This window comes from Canis lupus, chromosome 10, assembly GCF_003254725.2.
Source record: "Canis lupus dingo isolate Sandy chromosome 10, ASM325472v2, whole genome shotgun sequence".
NCBI lineage: Eukaryota > Metazoa > Chordata > Mammalia > Carnivora > Canidae > Canis > Canis lupus.
Window position 1 is genome coordinate 44,039,779 of NC_064252.1, and position 18,316 is coordinate 44,058,094.

General features: G+C 34.9%; 1 protein-coding gene across 9 annotated transcripts in view; it reads left to right on the forward strand.

Annotated features, from left to right (window-relative positions):
• REV1 (REV1 DNA directed polymerase) overlaps nucleotides 1-18,316 on the forward strand; it is a 96,972-nt gene that overhangs the window by 49,994 nt on the left and 28,662 nt on the right. For 6 of the 9 annotated variants that reach the window (XM_025464090.3, XM_049115456.1, XM_025464079.3 and 3 more), the window contains 5 exons: nucleotides 1,939-2,107; nucleotides 5,818-5,970; nucleotides 9,409-10,118; nucleotides 12,623-12,730; nucleotides 14,087-14,203. In XM_025464090.3, coding sequence (XP_025319875.2) covers nucleotides 1,939-2,107; nucleotides 5,818-5,970; nucleotides 9,409-10,118; nucleotides 12,623-12,730; nucleotides 14,087-14,203 — 1,257 coding nt within the window. Of the gene's footprint in view, nucleotides 1-1,938; nucleotides 2,108-5,817; nucleotides 5,971-9,408; nucleotides 10,119-10,158; nucleotides 11,769-12,622; nucleotides 12,731-14,086; nucleotides 14,204-16,730; nucleotides 16,884-18,316 lie in introns of those variants that run through there. The other 3 variants (XM_025464104.3, XM_025464111.3, XM_025464109.3) reach the window with 3 other exon arrangements.

An 18,316-nucleotide genomic window follows, 5' to 3' on the forward strand; every position in this document is an offset into this window, starting at 1 on the left:
TTTGTAATCTTTAGGGTAAGAAAATAAGTAAACTATAGATTTTCGACTGGCTAGCTGTTTAATTTCCACAGTTTTACATTAAATCATTGTGATGCTCAAGTTTTTGTGATTCCCTAACTCCTGGAAACCTTATGAATTCTGAGTTAATTTTATTTAAAAGTTGTTTTCATTCCCCTTTTTAGTCCACTGTTGAGTTTGGTAAACACTAGCCGCATGTGTTAATAAGCACTTGAAATGTGGCTGGTCTAAATTGACAAATGTTGTAAATGTAAAATACACGCTGGAGTATAAACAGAGTAATGTGAAATATCCCAGGTTTTTGTGTTGCTTACATGTTGAAGATGTTGAAGTGATGATTTGGATCTGTGAGATTAAAAATATTATTAAAATTAATTTTACCTTTTATTCTGTTTTTTGAGTTTACTAGAAAATTTTAAATTACAGTGACTTGTATTTATGGTTCACATTATATTTGTATTGAGCAGTGCCAGTGCAATCAGTAACATCAAATGAATTGTATACCATAAGAATTTACCAAGACTCGACCAACCTGTCAACATTGTCTAAATGTTCTAAATATATCTTGTTAGTTTTTTTCTGATTCTAAAAACTAAAACTCCCCTAGTTACATAGTTAGTTTTTTTTCTGATTCTAAAAACTAAAACTCCCCTAGTTACATAGTTACTATAATAAAAGTGTTTATTTAAATACTTAGACCTGTATTGCTTAGACTTAAGATAAATCTGTTGGTTGGATAACAAAGTATCCTCCTGTGATGTCCCCCCAGGGTATAGCTGTTTTGAGGAAGGTGTAATTTAGAGCTTTCATTAGAATAATTAGGTTGGAAGAAACAAACTATTGAAAATAATTAGTTTAATGTGATGTTAGTAATACTGGTCATAACTTCAGTGAGTCAGACTTTTTATGCAAAAGCATAAACCATACTGATTGTTGTTTAAGATATTTTTCTATAGTTTTATTAAAAAATAATTTCAGAGATGGGGGCAGGGAAAAATAATTTTTTTTTTGGGGGGGGGAGGAATGATTTGAAACAAAACCGAAAAAGATGTTTCTTTTTCTGTGATTTTTTTTTTTTTTTAATTGGTGAACTTTATTTTTTGGCTTTGGTGCAAGTTCATATTGAGAAACTGAGTAAGATTATCTTCTTATATTTTCTTTTTTTTTTTTTTAAAGAATTTATTTTTTTAATTTTTATTTATTTATGATAGTCACAGAGAGAGAGATAGAGGCAGAGACATAGGCAGAGGGAGAAGCAGGCTCCATGCACCGGGAGCCCGACGTGGGATTCGATCCCGAGTCTCCAGGATCGCGCCCTGGGCCAAAGGCAGGCGCCAAACCGCTGCGCCACCCAGGGATCCCTTTCTTATATTTTCTTAAATAAAAATAAAAATTATTAAGCTTCATAAGAGTAAAGTCTTTTAGTAGCCCTACAGTAAGTCTGTTTGTTCATAGTAAGTTATGAGTGGTTTATCTATCTACTATTGTATTATTCTGAAGGAGGTGTAGGATTAATTGGAATCTCTGCAAACTGATCTATAAATGATTTTATGGTAATTAATTTTTTAAAACATAAGATACCAATGTCAAGGTCATGTAGCTAAATATGGTCAGAAGTTTTAAAACATCTCTGTTATTAATATTTGTTTCATTACTTGAGGTCCCTGTCTGCTCTGGGCATCTCTTAGCAGTAGGTTTTTTTTGTTGGTGGAGTGTCTCTAGCAGGCAAGAGGATGTGCTAAAGCAGCATAGCCTTATTTATCACTTTGTGATTTACCTCTCAATTTTGTTTACTGGGAACACAGCCCAGGAGGAAGTGGATCAGTGATAGATTCTTTAAGTTGGGCTTTATAAGGGGTTATTCAGTTAGGGCTTAACATATATAAAACTCTTAACATTATTTTAATATTAATTTTACAGATCCTTCTGCTGAGGAATTGAGAAAGCTAATGATGTTGCATGGAGGCCAATACCATGTGTATTATTCCAGATCCAAAACAACACACATTATTGCCACAAATCTTCCCAATGCCAAAATTAAAGAATTAAAGGGGGAAAAAGTAATTCGGCCAGAATGGATTGTGGAAAGGTAAGTTTAATTTTTTAATTAAATTTTAAAAAGTTTTTAAAATTGGAATGCTTTTTATTTATATTATAAACACCTCACTTACATTGCCTCTTAAGGTTGAAAAATAATGTCTTAAACTGTTGTACTCTTTAACCTCACATTGATAATTTAGGTAACCTAATATGTTAGTGTTCTTGCATCCTCAGCTACCAGGAGTTAGGGGCGATGACTCAGGTAAGCAGCAGGAAGCAGTGATGGGAAGGGATTGGCTAAACATGGTGTTCGTTCAGAAAATGTTTATACATCTCTGATGGGCTCTGTACTTGGGAAATATCAGTAAAGTAAATAAAGATCCTTTCCCTACCTCTTGGAGTTTATGTACTACTGAAGAAAACATAAAGTAATATTCTTAGTATATAAGTAAATTCTATGTTAAGAGTTAATACATGCTAAGGGAAAAAAAGAAGAGCCAGGGTATTGGACCTGGTGTACTAGAAGAGAAGGGACAGAGAGGAAGAGCAATTTGCAGTATTATTAATATCTGTTTTTCAGTTACATTATTGTTCTTTGTTGTTGGTTTAGAACTGATGTCATAAATCAGAGGTGATTCATACTAACTCTCTAAATTTAATTTGTCATCTGATGAGCCATAACTTAAGTGATTTATATTTTAAGTGATACATAATACATATAAGTAATTGATAGATTTACGAAAGTTCAAAGTGAAGATATTAAAATTCTCATTTTTAAAAGAAGGCTTAATATTGATATGCTGTGATTAGATGAGAACTGTTAATTTGTACAAACTATCCAGCACAGTGCCTGGCACATTGTTAGATACATAATATATAAGAAGTTCTTTTCTAATTTTATTTTTATTCTATGAACATTATCAAGTATTAGAAAATTAATTCCAAAATGACAAAACTGCATTTTTAAAAAGTGCATTTGGCTTTCAGAAAACCAAATGTATCTTATAGATTAAGGGTTTTTGAAACCTTGGGGGATTAAGTTGACAGTTCATCCCTGGAACATCTTACTGATTTCCTTTTGCTGTTTTCTTGTGATTTATCCTTTCATTACGTAGGACCAATGAATATGACTTTTAGCTATGTATCTCCTTAAAAAGGGAAGTGTGCAGTTTTCAGTATAAGAAGTTAGTATCATTCCAGAGTTGGGCTGTGTGTGTATTGTCATGTACAGACAATCCTATCATCATGTTAGGGCTAGCATTGGATCTGAAAATATTAATCTGACTTTGGAGGGAATGGTGGAGATTCAAAGATAGTAGGAAAGTGGACTGAAAAGGGTGCTCGGTGGGTAGAACTTGATTTACTTAGAAAATGTAGTTTTCATTATAGCTGTTTTTGTTTTGTTTTGTTTTTCGTTTTAATACTTGCTTTTCCTTCTTACCCTGAATGCAATTAGAGAATACAATTGAAAAAGCAACTTAAGGTAGTTATAAGTTTTAAAGTTTACCTGAATGGATTTTATTTCAGATTGAAGTCAGGCTTAATCATTTATTTTTAAATAACTGACGTGATTTTGGACATCCTGATTATATGGCCTGTTTGCTTCATTTTATATATGAGAAGGCAAAGCTACTAAGGCTGACTTGCCCAGAAACATCAGGATTCAGAATCCAGATTTTCCTGACTCCTGTTTGGGTCTGCTCTTTGCCATTTAATTAAGCTTATTATAGATGAATTGGCCTATGTGGAAATGGATTAGCCTGGGCATACATCTTAATATATAAAACAAATGCCTAATGTCTACACGTCTTAGCATGGAGTCCTTTTGGGAAACCACAGTACTGTTTTCTTTCATACTCTAATCCCAATCTTGTTCATCTTGTCTTAGTAGTGTTTTGATGAGATTTTATTATACTTAAAATTTTAGGGACGCCTGGGTGGGTTAGCAGTTTAGCGCCTGCCTTTGGCCCAGGGCGAGGTCCTGGAGTCCCAGGATTGAGTCCCACATCGGGCTCCCTGCATGGAGCCTGCTTCTCCCTCTGCCTATGTCTCTGCCTCTCTCTGTGTGTCTCTCATGAATAAATAAAATCTAAAAAAAATTAAAAATAAAAAAATAAACATTATTTTAGTTACTTAATGGATGATACATGACATTCTTTTCTTTGTTTTTCCTGTTTTTAGTTAGAGCAGTTTAAAAAGCAGCTATACCACTTTTGAGTGTGTAGGGTGATAGCTTTGCTTTGATTAGAATTCCCTGATGTCTGTCTGTGTATCATTAGACCAGAGTTAATGTGGGGGGAAGTCCTTTAAGGGAGAAGCCTGTGTGCATTAGGTTTAGGTATGAGATTATTTTACTAAAAATTTTGCCTTGTGTATTGTAAGTCAGGGATTTTAAAATTTTTGTCATAATCCTTTTCTTCAGATAATTACATTTGAACGATAGAATAGTTAATGAGGAGCTACAGTGATTCACACCACTGCCTCATCAAGCCTGGCAATGCCATGGAGCACAGTTTAAAAACACTGTCCTCAGTTATTAAAGGCTGATTTTGTTTGTTTTGTGTTGAGTGTTTTATAGCAGGGGACCCTGCCTCCTATGGTTAGGTTCCCACACGGGTCTATTGGCAGCGTGAGTTGATGATTGTTGCAGTTCCATGGCCGGCTCATCGGGATCTCCTGGTGGGGGTGCCTGGTTCCCAATAAGATCTGCCCTTTCTTTTTAAGCTCCCAAACTATAATATGTTAGTACGTTTGTTAGGTACTTATGATACTACAAAGAACTCATACTTCATATGGGCTAAAATGTTGTTTCTAATTACATTTACTACTAAGATCAGTGCTTATTCAACTCACTTAAGTAAAAGTTGTGATTTCATCTCTTTTTTTTTTTTTCATTTCTCTTGTGTTTTTTATATCTTGCCTCAATTTATTCTTCATAGAAAATATGTTTGATTCTAGTTTCTAGTATAGATTTGGCTTTTATTTTTAAATTGGTGTTATTTACATTTCTCTCTCACAGTGCTATAGAGTTCTTCTAAAACTATTTTTACTCGACTAGCTAGCCAACAGACACATTTCAGACTTTCCCCCAGGTTACTTGTAGGTAATACTGTATCAGAAAGTGTATTCTCTGTCTTCAGGTTCTCAAGAATGAATAGTTTACTCTCAGTATCTGTAGTAAACAAACATTCCATACTCTGTAGGAGAAAGGGCAAGAAGTTGTATACATTTTTTCATAGTAAACAAACATTCCATACTCTGTAGGAGAAAGGGCAAGAAGTTGTATACATTTTTTCATACTTGTTTATTTCCTTTCCTGAGCTCATAGTGTAGAAATTGGAAATCCTCATCCATTTTAGTTATTCTGGAAATACTTAGTATGTAAGATGAGCTTTGAGAAAGTCTTGATAATTCTATGTGAATTGTTTGGGAACTGTGGTAAATATTAAAAGCATGATGGTTAAAATATTGACTAGTCATAAGACTCCATGCATGCAGTTTTGTCATCCTACTCTGCAGTTACTTATTTTCCCCTCAGATTTTTGGCCACTAACTTTTAGAAGTTCACATGTATGTCTCTGCATGAGTAGAATGTCTTATTCTTAGAGCCACAAACACGGAGGGCGATGAACTAAACTAGGAAAATAGGTGGCTCGTTTTTGGTGAAAAGCTCCTATTATTCAGAACAAAAATTATTTTCATGAAGCTTATTTTCCCAAAGTATTGAACTCTTAAATTAGTGTTACTTTTTTGTTTCAGCATCAAGGCTGGACGACTGCTGTCCTGCATTCCCTATCAGCTGTACAGCAAGCAGTCCAACATGCAGAAAGGTCTCAACTTTAATCCTGCATGCAAAGCTGAGGAACCTGTGCCAGGTCCAAGCAGTGTAGCCAAACAGCTCAACAACAGGGTGTAAGTTTGTCTACATTGGAGAGTGTTGCAAAGCTGGGTTTTAGCAGTGGGTATAGCCTCTGCTTTGCTGAGATAGAAACAAACACAAAAACCTGGCCATTCATGTGTATTAAACATGTTTAAAATATGTGTGTAGGTATCTTGTCAAAAAATTATTTTTACTGTGAAAGTTTCATAAACAAAATGTAAATAAGAAAGCTTTTCCAGGGATCCTTGGGTGGCTCAGTGGTTAGCGCTGCCGTCAGCCCAGGGCGTGATCCTGGAGACCTGGGATGGAGTCCCACATCAGGCTCCCTGCATGGAGCCTGCTTCTCCCTCTGCCTGTGTCTCTGCTTCTCTCTCTCCCTGTATCTCTCATGAATAAATAAATAAAATCTTAAAAAAAAAAAAAAAGAAAGAAAGCTTTTCCAGGGGCACCTGGGTGGTTCAGTGGTTGATCATCTGCCTTTGGCTCAGGGTGTGATCCCGGGGTCTCGGGATTGAGTCCTGCATCAGGTTCCCCACAGGAAGGCTGCTTCTCCCTCTGCCTGTGTCTCTGCCTCTCCCTCTGTGTGTCTCATGAATAAATAAATAAAATCTTAAAAAAAAAAAAAAAAAAAAAGAAGGCTTTTCCAGTTGTTGTAGATTCCCATGTAAACTAATGAATCTTGGGATGCCTGGGTGGCTCAGCAGTTGAGCGTCTGCCTTCTGCTCAGGTCGTGATCATGGGTCTGGGGATCAAGTCCCACATCGGGCTCCCTGCCAGGAGCCCGCTTCTCCCCCTGCATGTGTGTCTGCTTCTCTCTCTGTGTCTCTCTTATTTATTTATGAATAAATAAAATAGTTTTTTTAAAAATAAACTAATGAATCTGAAGTTATTAGAAGTAAAATTTCCCATGGATTTTCCTGAAAGTAATTATTTCCACGGAAGTAATTTGCTGTGGAATGTTGCTTTCTCAAAAAACTGAACTAACTATGCCGGGTATACTTTTGTTGTGTGGTCTATACATATGGAAAATGTTAACATTTCTAGGTGGTTTTTGAAAAATTCCAAATTCATAGCCATTTTACATATGTAAATATTTTTATAATGGTAAAAATTTACAGTTAGAGAGTTAGAGGTAACTCTAGACTTGAGTCTAGACTTGAGTCCATGTGACAGGTTTTTAAAAAATATTAAGCTTTAATTGCAATAATCTTGGGTAAAGTGGTTTCATGATTAATTGGTGTGTTGACTTAACATATATGTCAGGTGGTTCATTATCATTAGCCTTCCCCTTATTTATTAAATTGCTTGCTTTGGGAGTTGGATATATATATATTTTTTAAAAGGCCAGGAGTCTAATTAACCTGTGGAGATCCAGTGTCACCACCTTCCATAGTTTTTGTTGTTATTTGTTTTTTAGCGTGTGTTCACTTATAAGCATATTCACATTTTTCACATTACATGATACTTTTGATTTTTTTAGTAACATCAAGATGCACAACAAATAATATCAGAAAATGTTTCTGAACGTACTTGATATCTTTTTTCTTACCTGCACTAATAAAAATAGAAAGTAGGTGTGTGTTTTTTTTTTAAATTCTTTGTGCCAGTTTTAGCAAGAATTTATCCTGATAGATTGTACTTTTTTTTTTTTTTAAGAGATGTTATTTATTTGAGAGAGAGTGAGAGTGAGCACAAGCAGGGGGAGAGGGAGAAGCAGACTCCCCACTGAGTGAGGAGCCTCATGCAGGGCTCAATCCCAGGATCCCAGAATCACAACCAGAGCCAAAGGCAGATGCCCAACCAAATGAGCGACCCAGGCTTCCCTAGATTTCACTTTTAATCCATATACACTGTTGCCTAATTAACATGTATCTACCAGTGATATATTTCCACTACACCTACTTTATGAATATCCATTTGTCTAGGCTGAAAAACCGAACCGCAGTACACAGTAAGAATATATATTAGCAGTGTGTTTCTTGCCAATATATGCAATTCTGTTGCATATGTTGCTAGTATACTTGGAAAGAATCTTTACTGTTTGTGACACAGAAAACTAGATGTCAGGCTTTTCTGATTTACTTCACTTTTGTTGCTCTCTGTGATCATTATTGTTTGGTATATTTAATACATTTTATAAATTCCTTTGAAATTCTTTTATGTGACTTCTTGTTCCCTTGTTTTCTCTTTATCTCAAGGGCCAGACATATAACAAATTAGGTTTTCTTTCCTTCCTCTTTTAATCGTTTCCTGTTGGTCGTCTCTTTCCCTTTCACTGGCATGATCATCTGTGAGGACTGGACCTAATCAGAGTTGGCTGTCATATTCCATAAGATGGTTCAAACAGACAGAGCCAACCCAGAAATGGGTGGTAATGTTTTGCATTCTACTCATGTTTGTGACTTCTCTGTGTGTTCAGGTTGCTATTACTAATATATCATGTTGGACTTTAGATTAAACCTGCTAATACTGTGGTAACCTCACCAATGCCTGGGGACCATATATCAGGCAACTTTCTCTGGAGCCTGAACTACTAACTGGATTAATGATGTGGGTATTTTTCTAAGTGGACTGAATTACAGTTCTGTAAATCAGGTTTTTGTATTTGTGAGATGACTTTTTTGAATGCAAATGAATTTTGTCTTTATAGCAAACATCTAGAGGAGTCACAATGTGAATTTAGCTAAATTTTGTCATAGGCCCTGCATTTATAAATTTGTCATCAGGGATCCTGGTCCAGATTGCCTTGGACCACCTTAGCATCTGAATACACTTTTCTTAGAGATTAAATGCCATTTTCTTGGTTAATAAGTGAGTGTCCTCATTTTTCTAGGTATTTTTTTTCCTGAATTACCCATACACATTAACCTGGTCCTTACTTTTTATTTACTAATGCAACAATTGGCCCCATTAATGGATTAGTACATAGAGTCTGTCAGTCTTCCTGAATGAAACTTAACTGGCCCTAGGATTGTAGCAGTATTGGATTGAATGTGTTGAACAGTGCCTTACATAAAACTAAAACTAGGAATAATAATTCAAATAAAGTTTCTTAATCCATTTTTATGGGAGCTATTTATACTGAGTCCCATAATTTATTAACTCCCTAGGAAATGGCAGACACTGTGCCTCCAACTGGATATTTAGAGATTACAGATTCCATTTAATTTTTAGTGGGAAAAATAATTAAAAATAGTTCTTATTTTTCTTCAGTCTAAGATTCCATTGTATTTCTTCTTTGGGAGCAAACCCTTAAAAGACTGTTTATATTCTAGAATTTTCCTAGTTACCTTGCTACTTTGGTTTAGCTAAGAATTATCTTTTGTTGAAAGAGAAAGAATATAAAATTCATGGCTTAATTTTTCAGAGAAATCTTGAAGTGCATATCACTAAGACCATGTTTACATTAAAAATTGTTTTAGCCTGAAAGTCACACATTAATTGAAATTAAATCTTCTTTCCTGCTGTAGAAATCACATAATTAAGAAGATTGAGACAGAAAATGAAGTCAAAGTCAATGGAATGAACAGTTGGAATGAAGAAGATGCAAATAATGATTTTAGTTTAACAGAGCTAGAGCAGATCTTTCCAGGAAGGAAACAAAATGGAATTCCGCATCACAGAGACAGCGCTGCCATTTTTAATGGACACACTCCTAGCTCTAATGGTGCCTTAAAGACGCAGGATTGCTTGGTGCCCATGGGCAACAGTGTTGCCAGCAGGCTTTCTTCAGACTTCACCCAGGAGGAGGAGCAGGCTGAGAAGAATAGCACTGACTTCAGAGACTGCATCGTGCAGCAGTTCCAACAAAGCACTAGAAACACAGATACCGTGCGGAATCCACACAGAACTAATTCCTTCTCCTTATCATCTTTGCACAGTAACACTAAAATAAACGGTGCTCACCACTCTGCTGTTCAGGGGCCTTCAAGCACAAAAAGCACTTCTTCAGTACCTACTCTTAGCAAGGCAGCACCTTTAGTGCCATCCAAACCCTCAGATTGCAATTTTATTTCAGACTTCTATTCCCGCTCAAGACTGCATCACATATCAATGTGGAAGTGTGAATTGACTGAATTTGTCAATACCCTGCAAAGACAAAGTAGTGGTGTCTTTCCAGGAAGGGAAAAATTAAAAAAAATGAAAACAGGCAGGTCTACACTTGTTGTAACTGACACAGGTAGATACTTACTAAAATTGTTTTCTTAAGAAACAATCATGCTTGACCATTTTGTTCTTGAGCTGTCATTGGTGTTCTGATCAATACTAAGCTCTCATATAAGTCTTTAGGAATATCGGGTTATGTAAGTTATAGTAAGCATAGCAGATTATAGAAAGCTTTCTTATTTATTAAAGTATTTTCTTACAAATTTAGATTTAAATGTGGCTAACTGAATATTTTTAGGTAATTTAAACAGTAACAAGGTTGAGATTCTGAGCATTCATATGTAGACCTTTTCAGTTGTGGAAGTTCTGAAATGTGTGAAGTATTACATGTATTATATTCAGTGCATAAACTCCTGTAAGAATAAATTGGTTTGGCAAGAATAACTGTTAATTCCAGAAGCTGGCATCTTAATGATTTTTAAATTATTAAATAACTGACATAATAGCTATTGTAATTATAGTGGTAAACTTGTAGTGAGATTAAGTATTTTCACATAAAAGTAGATGGGTTATTGTATTTTGGTTTTTTTTTAATACTTGTTTTTAAAAGCGAACAAAACCAATGACAGGCTATATTTCTGTGCAGTCATTATCAAGAGTATCTGCTTTGAGGTTTTAGATGTTTTTACAGAATATACAGTTTTGTTTTGTTTTTTAGAGAGAGATCTCAGAGATTATCTAATACTACCCTTTACCTTAACAGCCATGGAAACTGAGGTACAGAGGGAAGCTCATGGTTTTGTCCTAGAAAGTGATAGATCTTCTCCATGTGGTGTTTTTCTGTTATGTTTGTTGTGTTTGATGTATTCCTAAATGCTTTGTTACTTATGAAATATTTTAGAATGATGTTATAGGTATTTGATTATCCACACATCATCCCTTGACCTTACCTGGTAAAGGTCATTTAATTTTGAAAGCTTCAAAGAACTATTACAAATTAGTTTCATGAGTGGGAATAAAGTGATTAATTTTATATTGAATGAAAGCATTCAGTAGGTATATGGTATATATGTTCTGTACTATTTGAATGTTTAAAGCAGTTATTTTGGGTTGTTTACATTATGTGTATATAATACTTCAGAAGAATTATAAGATTTATTTTACAGATCATTTCTTGAGATAATGTAGAGGGTAGCAAGGAAGTTCATGGTTTTGGAGCTTGATAACATAGCCTGAATCTAAATCCTGGCTCTGCCGCTCTTATCCTGCAGGACCATGGGCCAGTTAGTTCACCTCTCTGGGTCTCAGTTTCCTCTTCACGGTAGAGTGGTAGGTAGTCCCTGCTGCTCACCTCATGGGCTTCTAAGCTTAGGGAAGATAACATGAACAAAGGCTTGGTGCCTTGCACATAGTGAGAACTTGGTAAAAGCTTTCACAGTCAAAATGGAATAGTCTGGGCCTTTGGGGAGTAAGGATAAGTTTTTGGAAGCTTATTATGAAGATCTACCTTCAGTACTAGTATTCTTTATCAGCGAAAAATTCCTTTATGAGATTAGAACTTTATATAAGCTCAGGGTTCTAATTCCAAGACTTGTGTACCCTGGAGGGCCAGTGAATAGGGCTAAGGATGAAACTGATAAAGAGGAAAGCTCTAGTTGTGGCTGGATTGGTTAAAATAACCCTGCTAAATCAAAATATGCAGCCCAGGGTGATTGATTAGAAGGTAGGGTCCTTAGGAGAGGACACTCACCTTTATCTTCTTGAAAGTGGCATATATACTTCAGACCTGACTTTTAATAATGTTTAATGGCTTAAGGAGGAAAGTTTATATACATTATGTATATATACAAATTCATATGTAGATTTTTGTTTTATAGACTTTTCTAAATACATCTAGGATATCAGTGTGATGGCTTGAGAGCTCAAATCAGACTGCCTGGGGTTGATTACCAGCTCAGCCTCTTACTGGCTGCATAACATAATTATTAACAAATCATAATAGTAATCTGTGAAATGGGCATAATAAGATTACTTATCTCAGCATTGGTGTGGGAATTTAAATACACGTCTTAAAACAGTGCATGATACCTACCAAACAATAACAGTGGGAAATTATACTGTTTTGTTTTTGTTTTTGTTTTTAATCAAGGAATGTTTGTAGACTACATGGAATACTGGTCATTTAAAGTTACTTAGCTCCAAGTGTAACTAAATATATGAAAACACCTTTATACACTTTAATAAAATATTGAGCACACAGAAATAACTTTAAGATAAGTATTTAGCTATACGTTCGATTAAAAACTTAATTATTAGAATTCAGATTAGGAAAATATGGTATCTTCATAATTGGTTTCAAATTATGTTTGGAAACTGTCTATCTCTGAATTACTTTTAGAACCAAAGAAACAAATTTGACCTCTCTTGAAAATAATCTGTAATAGAGTCTATATATTTTTGGAAACTTCATTCTAATTATAGGCACTTTAAAAATACAGTTTCTAAAATTAACTAGACCTGATTTTTTGGAATACTAAAAATTAGTTTGGGGTTTGAACATTCTCTTTTTCCTTCTAGGAAATATGTCAGTATTGAGTTCACCCAGGCATCAGAGCTGTATAATGCATGTTGATATGGATTGCTTCTTTGTATCAGTGGGTATACGAAATAGACCAGATCTCAAAGGTCTGTATTCTTGTTTATATTTTAAGAAAATTAACATTATTGTAAATATATGTTCTAAAGGATCTAAAAATCTGCTTTAAGAAATACTTATTCTGGTTTTCCTTGGCAAAATAAATTTCTGCTTCCAACTTTTCTGGACTCAATTATCAAGAAAGATAAAAGGAAATTAGAAACATTTTTTTCTTCCTATAGAGTTCAGGTCTAGGGAATAATATTCTTCAGCTGAAGGATCTGTCATTCTAAGACTAATGTAGATTGGTACTGGGCATTTTCTGTATTTTTATATATATACTATTACTTTGTTATTAAATGGAAATTTTGTGGTAGCATATGGCTGCTACTTGGGTCACTGTGCTTTCTCTCTCTTGAATAAACTTGATTAACTGTCCTGATGCTACTGCACATTCCCACCTTTTGGTTAGAGAATAATTTTACATTATTGATTATTGCTAAGATATGCTGTCATCTTAGTTTTAATAGAATTTCAGGTATTTGTGAGTGAGGCAGTACTTTTAAAAATATTTATTCTGGATTTTTCAGTAGTTCTTTCTGTGCTTAAAGATGTAACTATTAGTGTTTTCTTTTGAGAGTCTAGTTTGTTCTTCCTTTAAGGAAAGCACAGAAGCTGCTCAGTTAATACCAGGGCTTTATTTTTGTCAGTAGCAGCTACTGCTTCAGCTTTGAAAGGAGCTTAGAATGTTGAAGAATTGAGCTTAGCCTGATGAGTCACTCTGATGCATTATTTTTTTTTATTCGTACAACACATGCATTCAGTAACATATATATTAATTATCTGTGCTGTTGCTTTAAGAATCTCTTGTAATTGAATGCACATACAAAGAAATGATAAATGAAAGATTTTATAACTAAACCAAAAATTGAAGGGGGACTGTGTTCTCACATTGGGTTACATAGTAGGTCAGATTGTGGTTGATTTGTTCCTTTTGCTTTGTAAAATTGAAAGATTAGTTTAAATGTTCCCTTTTCTGATATGAAATATAAAAAATTGAGATAAGAGTTGGTTTTTCTTTTCCTTTCCCACCTCTCCAATTCAAATCTGGAATCAGAGTTGACTTTTTTCTACTGCAAAAAGCCAAACAAAAACAAGGGGAAGCAAAGTGATAGCGTTGCTTTTAAGTTGAATACATGTATCAAAATTAGGGGGGTATTGATAAATTTAGATGATCTTTGCATGGTAATTAATAATGTTTAGAGATGTTAAGCTTCTTTATGGATGAATGCCTAAGGAAAAACTGTATTTTTTAAATCTTGTGAAAAATTTTCCCTTACATGTTATCAGTGTTGTTAATATTCCTGTACTTCGATTTAAAAATAATTTTTTTCTTTTCCTACCAGGAAAACCAGTGGCTGTTACAAGTAACAGAGGCACAGGAAGGGCACCTTTACGTCCCGGTGCTAACCCCCAGCTGGAGTGGCAGTATTATCAGAATAAAATCCTGAAAGGCAAAGCAGGTACAAATGAGCTCTCTTTGAAGTCATAATGCTCCTGTTGAAGACGTCTGGATTTTGCTGCTGGTATTGTTGTTATAGAAATGAAAGAGTTGAAATAATTAGCTTTTTCATTCAAGGGTTTTAAAGGTGTCAGTGACATCTTAAGGCAAAAATCTGTATGCAGTACAAATGACTGGTTTATAGTCCTGCTTTGTTGAGTTGGATGATGACATTTTCCTGGGACAGAGAGTGAAGAATGTTATAAGGTTTGATTAGTTTGCTTTGTATACATTTAGATTGGGGATGAAAATAAAATCATGAACATCATTTTGTGGAAGCCTCTAGACTGGAGAGTTAATTACTAGTTGTTTGGTCACTGATCACAGTAAAGACATGAATGAAAGTTCATATTGCTAAAGATTTACATGCAGCAGTGGAATAAAAAACAATAGGATTTCACTTATTGGAATAAAGATAAATACCAGAAATCATTCCCCATGTCTTTACTGAACCTGCTTCAATATTTTCTTGCCTCACTGGCTTTTATATTTTTGCTATTAATTAAATAAAATCATAACTTAGATGATTTACAATACTACTAAGATTTTTATATCTGTTTTCCCCCCTGAGTAAATTCTCTGAGAAATATTTGGTTAGAAATTAAATTCTTTGTCATTGATCAGTTTTCTCATGGTTGTCTGCAGAGCCAAAACATTTTTTAAATTAGTTTTCCAGAAAAATATTAATCAGAGAGTATCCAGAAATTTAGGTACAGTGAAATGGGAAGGCAAGCAGTGAAATTTCATCCTGATTATTTCTGGTTCCTAGTTTTCAGTTATGAAAACTTGGGATTATTTTAGAAATGATTTCACTGAAATTAAGGCAAAAGGAAAACCACTGGACATTTCTGAGGACCTTTATGGGATTACAGTGTTTTTGTTGGTTGTGATTATCTGTTTATATAGTGTGAGTGCAAAAGACAGTAATGATAGGAGATAAATTTTTGTTTCATGTGTATCTGTATTTTCCCAATTTCCTAAAGGTTTTCTTGGTTTTTAAATCTTTTAAGAGATTTTTGAGATTCTAACATTTTGTGTGTCATGAGAAGATCTTGGAGTAGCCAGTATTGAGTTTGTTCATATTTAGTTGTTTGAGGTATGTGACAATATGGGTAGTTTCTGAAGTATTGGTAGTATGGTTTTGTGGTAGATTGGTTTTTCTTTTTGTATTTTCGGTGTGGCATTTAAAAGATGAAATCTTAAGTTTCTAGAAAACAAATAAGTAGCTTAAGGAAATGCATAATACTTGTCACCTATTGGGCACTCAGTAAAAAAAAAAAAAAAAAATCAATGAACATTGAAAGAAGGAAAAATACCGTGGACTTAGCATTCAGTAACGTCGGTCAGTTACCCAGCACTCAGTTCCTACAGTAGGTAGAATCTTGTGTTTGCTACACACGTCTGTAGTCTGGTAGTCTCCATCAAGAAGTTTGGCTGTGGCAAGCGTACGTTCCTTAGGAGTAGTAGAGAACTAGTCCTCTTATATCTTTCCTTCCTTCACAAGTGATCTGACCATATGCAGTTTATTAACAGAATACAGTCATTGGTTACTTGATTATCTTCACCAGTTTAACCACTGGATTTTCATAACATTGTAATGACCTTTTATAATTCACATCCCCTCCACTCTAAATGTGGGTGGTAAATTAGAAGGTAAATATTAGGAGAAATATTGAAAATTCACTTGCCACTGAAAACTGTCAAAAATAGAGTTTTCTGTCACTAGAAAAGGTGAATTTGATACTTTGCATTTTATATTCTTTCTTTAACTTGATGTCATTCACTTTTATTTCCTAAGCCTTTGACCCATTAGGAACTTAACAAAATATTTGAACATAAAATGAACAGATTGTCCTTTATTATAAAGTTTGGTTGCAGCTAACCTTGTACTTAGAACTTGTTTTTTCAGTGCCTTTTTTCTTCTTTCCTTATTATTCCCTGATCTTTCTTTCTCTGGGTCCTTATCAGACATGACACAAAAATTTTAAAATATCGAGGATCTATTTAGGAATTAGAGTCTTTGGCTTCTGCACACTAACTTTTAAAAAAACTCAGTTCAGATGTTTCAGCTTGTGTGTCTAGGCAAAGCATTAGAACAAATAGCATCTTCAGCCCTTTATAGATAGAAACTTGAGTTTCTTGTTCGTCATATTCAAGAACTCTTTGTCTAAACGGACCAGCATAACCAGGGGCTCTCCATCCATGACTTCCTTTGGAAGCTGCTTCCTCAGCTGTACTCAGCAGTGATGCTTCTCATTGATGACCTCATTTGGAATCCATTTATACTCAAGATTTTGTGGTTGGGGCCTTTTACCCCTTCTTGGATTCCAGGATGCAGATGTTTTCTTATCCCTTCAACAACTTCAGTGTTCATTCTAAAGAACAACAGTTTTTAAAATCGTGTTAGTCATAGATTTATTCTCAGCGATTTCTTTTTCACAGACTTGGGTCCTGGCCTCTGATTTCTCCAACCGTTCCTCCACATTCTCCATGTGCCCGTCTAGTTTGTCAAGTTTTGATGAGCAGTTCTCTACTTTGCCCTCCACTGAGGACAGTGTGTCCCTGAATTTCCCTGAATCTCCCTTGAAGCAACTCACTGCGCTCGTGGAGGGATCCACGCTCTCTGCTGCACTGTGGAAAAGGTCAGCCAGCCCAGTGAAGAGAACCATGAGGTGGTGCCTCTCAGGCAGGGCATTGGGAGCCCAAGGACTACAGACAGTTTTCTCACCCCAAGCATGATTTTTCTGTAATTTTCAAGACAAGTATCGTAGATTATTTAACTACACCTTCAAATAGAAGTCCCCTAACTCCACAGCTTTTAAAGCATAATAAGGTCATAGTGATAACTGTGAAATGCAGCTGGTTGTGGCTCTTCAAGCTTCAACTCTCTTTGTTGTTGTTTGGTTTAGTAGCAGCCTCTCTTGAACTGTGATGCTGACAATCTTGAAATTCTTGGATTTTCAGCGTAGAATAAGGACTATGAAAGCTGATATTTAGCCTTCTGAGATGCTTCAGTAAAACAGGGAAATCTGCTCCTCATTCTGTTTTTAATTTTTCATGGTATAACATATGTTTATCATAATATATCAGGAGTCATGGCTCAAATTATATTCTCTGCTGTTTTAATTTTAGAGGCAAGTGGGATTTGAGCCCATTAAGATACCTTATGGCTTGATTTGCATTTATGCTTTGTGTGTATGGGTGCTGGAATCCAAAAATGCTTATTTTGGTTGCATAGTTGGGTAAAAGATGTTGACAATTTCTGGAGTCAGACCTGGAACAGTTGTTTTAGACCACAAAGCCAGACACTTTGCCATGGTGCTTTAACTTGACTGATTTTTCAGGGAACATTAGGTCTCTGAAATAAGCAGAAAGGAAATACTGGGTTTGCTGGTTACATATTATTACAATGTACTCAAAATAGGTTTGTCTAGACTTTATTGAAATGGCCCATCTTGGCTTGTTTCACTAATTAGTGGTATTTTTGTTAACAGCATTAGAACTATGGCTGAGGAGATTGTGTTTCAAGAATATATATTTTTAAAGCATATTCTTAGAACATAGTAGTATCCCAAGAGACCAAGAACTGAAGTTGTGTTTTAATCTTTCTCAATTGCTAGTGAAGCTAATGGTAAAGGAAGGAAAGTGGCATGCAGTCAGTACTCTCTAGATATGTGCTTTTATAATCTTATGAGAAACTGTACATTTGGTTTGGATATTGAGAGATACTAGTTAGTGGTACTGTTTAGGCTAGAGTTGTTTTCTGTAAAGCAGTTGATATTCTGATCACACTTAATGTTTTTAATTGAACATGCATTGTTAATCCATTAAGTAGAATTTACTGGAAGGGGGGCAGTGTTGTGAAGTTCTTTTTCCTGATGTGTGTTCAGAAAAAAAATCTTAAGTGTAGGATGAAACCTCTTTATGATATGTGACCTAATGAATTGTTTGATCGAATGACTTGTAGGAAATTGATGTTTGTTGAGTGTGTTGTTAAGTAGCCTCCGGTTTTGCAGGTAGTTTATTTAGGAAACGGCAAAGAACATTCAGAGAAATGTGTATTTTCCATTAACTG